Source organism: Macaca nemestrina, chromosome 5, assembly GCF_043159975.1.
Source record: "Macaca nemestrina isolate mMacNem1 chromosome 5, mMacNem.hap1, whole genome shotgun sequence".
In the NCBI taxonomy this organism is placed as follows: domain Eukaryota; kingdom Metazoa; phylum Chordata; class Mammalia; order Primates; family Cercopithecidae; genus Macaca; species Macaca nemestrina.
The window spans coordinates 103,025,357-103,033,656 of NC_092129.1; the positions used below are offsets into that span (position 1 = coordinate 103,025,357).

Consider the following 8,300-nt stretch of genomic DNA (forward strand, 5'->3'; position numbering starts at 1 on the left):
CTCTGAACTAGCTTTCTCAGCCTTTTGCTCTACCTCCTGCACAAGAATATGACTCAGAGTTGGGAGTAATGGTATGCTCAACCTCAGATAGCTGTCCTCCTCTGCTTTTAAGAATCCATTTTCATTACTCTATCATCTGCCTCTTTCTTTCTTTTCTTTTCCCTTGTTCCCCTAATGTATCAGTTGGAAAGTATCTAGCATTTCATGGTACAATAGAAAAGGAAGTGGACTAAAAGGAAACCTAGATTCTATTCCCATCTTTTTCACCAATTGTGTGATCTCATACCTCTCTGGGCTTAGTTTCTTTGTTGATAGAAGTGGGGACAAAATTAGATAATCATATTAATGTAACTGGTTTTTGTATGGACCATTATATGTAACCATTTACTTAGTTATTTGCATACCTGCCACATTGTATCGTGTGAAGTATCAACACTTTCTTTCTTTCTTTTTTTTCATAAGGTTATAGCTCAGCAAGTGTCAGATAAACACTTGGAAGAGGGTCGGCTTTATCCTCCTTTGAATACCATTAGAGATGTTTCTCTGAAAATTGCAGAAAAGGTAAAACCACCCTTGTTCAAGCTTCATTATTTTTCCTTCCTTCTCTTGCTAAATATGCATTTTTAAACATTAAAAATCTGCTTCCTTGAAATGTATATCTGTATCACCTCACTATGTCAGAAGTCAGAGAAATGAGGCACACTGACACTGTAGAACTTAGGAGCTACATTTGCTCCTCAGAGAAGAATGGAAATATTGAGCTGAATAATTCATTTCCCTCTCTACCATTGTTTTTTCTTCTAAAATTTAAATAATTCATTAGGGGTTTCTGTCAGCCAGATTTCTCCCACTTCACCTTTTTAAAGTTATTCTTTTCTATATCACATTAGTCATAATTACCAAAATATTACAGATATGGTAAGAGTAACATTTAGACCTTGAACCACCATCCATATCCATGTCACTATGATATATGGCATCATAAATGACAGATCACAACTGATAATACTGGGTGTAAGGCAAAATAAAGAGGGCAAAGAACTTGAAAGCCGTTGGGGTGGCAGATGAGCTGCTGAAGGAGTTTGCCAAGAAGAACCCAAAGACAGAGAAATTTTCTGTAACTAAACTGGAAGATAAGTGAACTTTTTTTTTTTACAGTGTAATTGTATTAGTTTTCTTGGGCTGGGATAACTACATACCACTGTTATGTAGTAACTATTTTTAAGTATTTAAGCCACAGACTGTGAGGCTTAAACAACAGAAAACTGTTTTCTCATAATTCTGGGAGCTGGAAGTCTAAGAAAAAGATGTCCGCAGGTTTGGTTTCCTCTGAGGCCTCCCTCCTTGGCCGGCAGATGGCTGCCCTCTTTCTGTGTCCCCGTGTGGCCTTTTCTCTGTGTGTGTACACCCTTGTGTGTCCAAATTTCCCCTTCTCATAAGGACACCTGTCAAACTAGATTACAGACCATTCTAATAGTCTCATTTTAACTTAATAGTCTCCTTAAAGGTCCTATTTCTAAATACACTCACATTCTGAGGTACTAGTGGTTAGGGCTTCAACAATGAATTTGGGGTGGGGGGAACACAATTTAGCCATGACAGTAGTTATATGATTAAATTGGTGTTTCTCTACCTCAGTGTTGTGGACATTTTGGGTCAGTAAGTGTCGTGGGGCTGTCCTGGGCATTGTACAGTCTTTAGCAGCATTCCTGGCCTCTGCCCACTAGATGTCAGTAGCATCTGCTCAGTTGTATCAACCAAAGCTGTTTCCAGACATTGCCAGGCATCCCCTTGGGGGCCAGATTCCTCACAATTGAAAATCACTAGCTTAAGCTATTAGCAAGTTATCTGAACAACACCATTTAAGAGTCACATATCATTATTTATCTTGTTGACTGAAGGTAGAGTCTTAGAAAAAGAAGTAATTCTCCAAAAACCTTTACATAATAATGTGCTTGGTTATCTATTTATGAAAAAGTATGTTCATATATTCTACTAATATGTATCTGCTAGTTTTTAAGTAGTTTAAATTATTAATATACTGAATAGCATCTCATCATTTTAAGTTCATTTTAGAGATTTAAATGCAAAGGAGTTAGCTTATGATTTTAGCTTATGATTTTAGTTAGCAAGGGACAGCAAGGGAGTGCCAAAAGATTCAGATATCACACCTAGAATAATGGAAGAATACAGAGTGCATACACAGAAACTGGGAAATTAGAACAAAGAACCAACCAACTTCAGAGAGGAAGATATGTAAGTGGACTGCAAGTTTGAGGTATCAATGGCACATTCAAATGTACCATTTTATCAAGTAGATAGAAATGACTGAAACTTAAAGAGAGGCTAGATAAAAGACGTGGGCATCTTCTGCATGTGGTAACTGGTGAGTGTCTAGGAATGGATGGAGTTGCCAAGAAAGCAAGTATGGAAAGGAAAGAAAAATGAGGATAGAATATAGTTTATTATTCTGTCTAGAAGACAGAAGAAAGATGCCAGTTCAGAAGAGAAGTGGTCAGGATTTTAAGAAGAGACTCCAAACTGAGCATGTCAAGAATTAGGAAAGAGACAACTTCAGAATGGGAGTGGAAATTGTGACCAACACAGCCAAATCCTGGAGAGAAAAACTGATGCAGACTTTTATTTGGTACTTAACAAGTTATCAGAGACTTTTACAAAAGAAATTTCAAGATGTAGAAGAGGTTCGGAAGTCAGAGAATTAGGAAAGCAATAAAAGACAAGCCACTCTGTCAGAGAGTTTGGCATTGACAGGACAGAGAAAGTGAAGATTTCACTGAGAGACGGGGTTATTTCTATTGTATATCTGGGAGCAGAAAGAGGAGATGAATTTCCACGTAGTCTATGTCAGTAATGAAACAATGTGTTTTATTATAAAATTAACATAGCCATCTTAAACAGGCCCAAGGGATCTTTTTGGGGTGATGAAAATATTCTAAAACTGAATGTGGTGATATGGTTGCACAGCTCAGTAAATGTACAAAAATAATTTAGTTGTACACTTAAAATGCTTGAATTTTGAGTGAATTATATCTCAACAAGTCTGTTTAAAAAGTAATAATACCACATTATAGGCACTTTGGAAAACAAATAGAGAAAAGGAAAATAATCAATATCCTATTTTTCTAATATAAGCATTAGTTTTTCCTGTGTTTGTTTTGTGTCTTTCATTTGTTTATTTTCTAACATTATTATAATTATAAAGTAAGTATACATATTGTTTCCTGCTTTTTCATAGACATTTCATAATACAGCACAGTATTCATAACCTTAATTGTTCATAAATGCATAGTTTTACATTGAGATGAGATAGTTAATCATTCTAATATTTTTTGAAATCAGACTTATCAAAATAAGTCAGTCATATAAATATTATTTTAAGAACTGGTGTGAATTAAACTGGGCATGGTGGCTCATAACTGTAATCCCAGCACTTCGGGAGGCCAAAGCAGGTGGATCACCTCAGGTCAGGACTTTGAGACCAGCCTGGCCAACATGGCGAAACTCCTTCTCTTCTAAAAAAGTACAAAAATTAGCCGGGTGTAGTGGTGGGAGCCTGTTATCCCAACTACTTGGGAGGCTGAGGCAGGAGAATTGCTTGGTTTTTGTTTTGGTTTTGGTTTGTTTTGTTTTTGAGATGGAGTTTCACTCTTGTTGCCCAGGCTGGAGTACAATGGTGTGATCTTGGCTCACGGCAAACTCTGCCTCCTGGGTTCAAGTTATTCTCCTGCCTCAGTCTCCCGAGTAGCTGGAGTTACAGGCGTGCACCACCATGCCTGACTAATTTTGTATTTTTAGTAGAGATGGGGTTTCTCCATGTTGGTCAGGCTGGTCTTGAACTTCTGACCTCAGGTGATCCACCTACCTCGGCCTCCCGAAGTGCTGGGATTAAAGGCATGAGCCACTGCACCCAGCTGGAGAATCGCTTGAACCCGGGAGAAGGAGGTTGCAGTGAGTTGAGATCGTGCCACTGCACTCCAACCTGGGTGACAGAGTAAGACTCTATCTCAAAAACAAACAAACAAAAACTGGCGTGAATTAAATAGTATATATGAAGCGATTAATTTTGATGAGGAGAATCCATTTAAGAAAGTAGGGAAAGAGAAGATGTATGAAGGTACTGAGGAGATAGTTTGAGTTGGTCAAAAGGGAAATTAAGGTCATTTTCTCTGAGTAGTTGACATTTTCTCCTGCGATGTGATGTGATGATGTGATTCTCCAGTGAGTGATGAGAGTCAAATGGAAACTTGAAGACGTGGGAAGGTTTAGAATTGCTTTTTGGGAACCACGAGAGGAAGTTTTAAGAAAAGAGAGAAAAAAGTATAATGTGCAGACTAGAAAAAAAATATAGCACCACAAAAAGTTTACTGTATGGTTCTAGGATGCACAGCCACAAAAGGAGAAAGCCAGCTCTGAGGGGTCCCCAAACAAGGGACTAGAATTATGCATGAAACACAGGACATGATGACAAGAGATTCTGTGACACTGGCAAAGAGTGCTGATCCTGACTCTGGTGTCCAGATGATTAGCTGAGCAGGATCACGAGACCCTGGGGTACAGGAAGAGATTTTGTAGGAGGCTGTGGTCAGAATAAGGATTCTTGAAAATTAAAGGTTCAAGTTTAGCAGGACTATTTAGATATTTATTTCAAGTTAATTGTCAGTTAGGTCATGACAATACTTTGAACACTGGCTTCTCTGAGAAATCCAGATGTGATAGTATTTGAATTAGTCTCACCTATTCACACTTTCTTTAGTTGCTGGTGTCATTTTTCTATCTCACTATATGATTTATAATTGCATTTTCATCTTACATCTTCATTGCTTATATGTGCTTTTATTATAAAGCACTTAATGTTTTTGCAAACATAAGATATAGTGTTTTTGAAATGGATAAAAACTTCCACTCACATGGGCTCACCATTATCTCTATTTATTAAAATAATTAATATTCTTTTCTTATATCTAGATTGTGAAAGACGCATACCAAGAAAAGACAGCCACAGTTTATCCCGAACCTCAAAACAAAGAAGCATTTGTCCGCTCCCAGATGTATAGTACTGATTATGACCAGATTCTACCTGATTGTTATTCTTGGCCTGAAGAGGTCCAGAAAATACAGACCAAAGTTGATCAGTAGGATAATAGCAAACATTTCTAACTCTATTAATGAGGTCTTTAAACCTTTCATAATTTTTAAAGGTTGGAATCTTTTATAATGACTCATAAAATGCTTAGGTTAAGATTTTATTTTAACAGTCTAAAAATTGATAGAAGAATAACAATATAAATTGGGATAAACATCACATGAGACAATTTTGCTTCACTTTGCCTTCTGGTTATTTATGGTTTCTATCTGAATTATTCTGCCTACGTTCTCTTTAAAAGCTATTGTACCTACTACTGAGATACTCATCGTTTTTATACAGGAAGCTAATGGGAAGACCAAAATTAGTAATAAATTGATATAACCAACATTAAAACCCATAATTATTTTGTTGACCATTTTGTTAAAATCTACTTTTCAAAAAAAAAAACAGGTAGAAATGAATCTAGGCATAGGCGAACTTTTGCTAAGCAGAAATAACACTACTTTGTTGCCTAGAGAAAGATAACTTCTCAGGTATTTTTATTCCAGTCCTAGATCATATATGTTCTTTTGTGCAACCGGATTTTAACACTTCTAAGAAAGAGAAAGATCACTGCTGTTTACAATGCCTTGTACAGCCTTAGATTTTAACATTCTTTTGTCATTGTTACATCTCATAGAGTAAAGCTCTTATTACCTTGATCCTGAGTCAGAAATCCCACCTGAAAGCACCTTTTTTTCCCCTTGAGCAAGCATCCTATCCTTCAGCTACCATACTGTTGCTACAGGGACTTTGTGGACTGTGGCCCCTGTCCAGAGGTTGGCACCTTCAGTTCAGCACAGCCTGAACAGTGAGAAGGTCTGAAAGGAGAGTATATAGTTAAGATCCTTGAGAAAGGGCTGCCTGAGGAACTGACCTCTTAAAGATCTCAGGAGTCAGACAATTTAGGTTCCTACTGGAGTTACCTGCCAGAATGGCCTCTTAATTAACTCAGGTAACTAAGAACTAACTGTGTTATAATCATCTCACTTTTCCCTGAATTTGGAGAAAGTATTATAATTAAGTTCCCGTATCAGAAATTGTCCTTACATAAGATTAAAATATCTTGATGACCAATACCATTCTATGAGAAAGAGTAGTTATATGCCCAGACTGTATTAATTCACTTCAGAAACTAATGTTTGAAGTAATGGAAAAAATTTTAAGTTATAAAACTAAGGTGCAATGACATTTGCTATTTATTTGTAGAATTATTTGAAGAATTTTGTTTTTGAAGTAATGCTTTAAGGAGTATAAGATGTTCAAGATAAATTATACTATAAAATGATTTTATTGAAAGTTAAAGGTTACACATATTGTTTTAGGTATGAGCAGAAGAGGTTAAGGTATTTCTAAAGGTAACTTATAGTCAAGAGTTTCCTCAAAATAGTTATTTGGAGAAGAATCAGAATGTTTATGTATTTCTTGTCTGTTTCTATGTTGTCTTATAGCTCTGACTAAATGTGTTTACCTATGCAAAAGATTTATTAAAGCGTAGAAAAGGTGAATGAATAAAATATAAAATAATTGTCCTTTTTTCTTAAAATGTTACATTGTAATGCTGGGTCTTGGGGTCATATGATTATGTATGATGAATTTCTAAAATATTCTAATAACTGCTAATTTCAGTAGGAACATCATTCATTCAAAACTTAGGTGGTTGGGCACGGTAGCTCACGCCTGTAATCCTAGCACTTTGGGAGTGTGAGACGAGCAGATCACCTGAGGTCAGGAGTTCAAGACTAGCCTGGCCAACATAGTGAAACCCTGTCTCTACTAAAAACTACAAAAATTAGCTGGGCTTGATGGCTCATGTCTGTAATCCAGCTACTTGGGAGGCTGAGGCATGAGAATCGCTTGAACTGGACATTGCAGTCAACCAAGATTGTGCCACTGCACTCCAGCCTGGGGGACGGAGTAACCCTCTGTCTCAGGAAGAAAAAAAACAAAAACAAAAACAAAAAAACAAACAAACAAAGATATGTAATCACGTATTCTGAATACTGTGATATGTGAGCCACTTCCTTGTCCTCAGGGAAAGATATTGAAATAAGCATTAGATAGTTACTTACTAGGTGTCAAGTATCCCACATACATTATTTTAATGTAGTCCCCTCACTTTCCTTATGAAGTTGATATTTTAAGTAACTGGTCAAGTCCACAGAACTAATAAATGAAGAAAGTAAGCTTTATATCCATGTTCATCTTTCTTTATAGTTTGTTCTCCTTTCCCTAGGCTACAGTCTAGAACAGCACTGTCCCATGTGTAATTTTAAATTTTGTAGTAGCTTCATTAAAAAAAGACACAGGTGGAATTCATGGTAATAATATATTTTGTTTAAACCAATATATCCAAAATATTATCACTTCAACATGTAATCGACATAAAATTATTAAGATAGTTTATTTTGTTCATACTGTTTTCAACGTCCAGCACGCATTTTACACTTACATTTTAATTCAGTTCAGACTAGCCACAGGTTTTAGTAGCTACATCTGGCGAGTGACACCGTATTGGACAGTGCAGGTTTAGAAGAGACAGTTATATACCAATAGCTGTAAGACTGCATCTCCATGAGAGAAGTGAAGTAGAAGTCTAAGGAAAATGTTTACTCAAAAATATTTTGGTAAATAATGCCTCAATAAAGTAGATAAAAAACTAATTTGTGCCAGCCTGTCTTCATAAGCCAGCCATGCATATTACGAAGGGAGCACAGCCCCAGAACAAGAAAATTATTTAACAATTTTTTATAGAACGCTCACTTTGCTATTAACCAAAGAAATGTAAAATACTACTGGAGCACACATGGAACAAATAAATTATATAGTGAGAAGGAGATGTCAGGGAAGAGGATATGATAACATTAATGTTAATAAAATTAGACAAAAAGAAAAATGGAAAAAGACAGATAACTTTATCACAAAAACAGAATATCTAAAGAATTAAATGTACATTCTAAATGTAAAAAATAAAATATCTGAAATTAAGAATTCATCAGACAGATGGCTTAACGCTGACTAGAGGTCATAGAGGAAAGGATTAATGACCTCAAAGGCAGGTCGTTAGAAATTACCTACATTTTTTTAACTTTTATTTTAGGTTTGGACTTACATGCAAAGGTCATTATATAGGTAAACTTGTGTCATGGGGGGT

The 8,300-nt window shown here is 36.1% G+C and overlaps 1 protein-coding gene across 1 annotated transcript in view; it reads left to right on the forward strand.

Annotated features, from left to right (window-relative positions):
• LOC105495831 (malic enzyme 1) overlaps positions 1-7,809 on the forward strand; it is a 229,187-nt gene extending 221,378 nt beyond the window's left edge. Inside the window, exons 13-14 of the mRNA XM_011765679.3 lie at positions 463-561; positions 4,987-7,809. Coding sequence (XP_011763981.2) covers positions 463-561; positions 4,987-5,157 — 270 coding nt within the window. The 3' untranslated portion in view covers positions 5,158-7,809. The remainder of the gene's footprint in view (positions 1-462; positions 562-4,986) is intronic.
• The last annotated feature ends 491 nt before the right edge of the window (positions 7,810-8,300 follow it).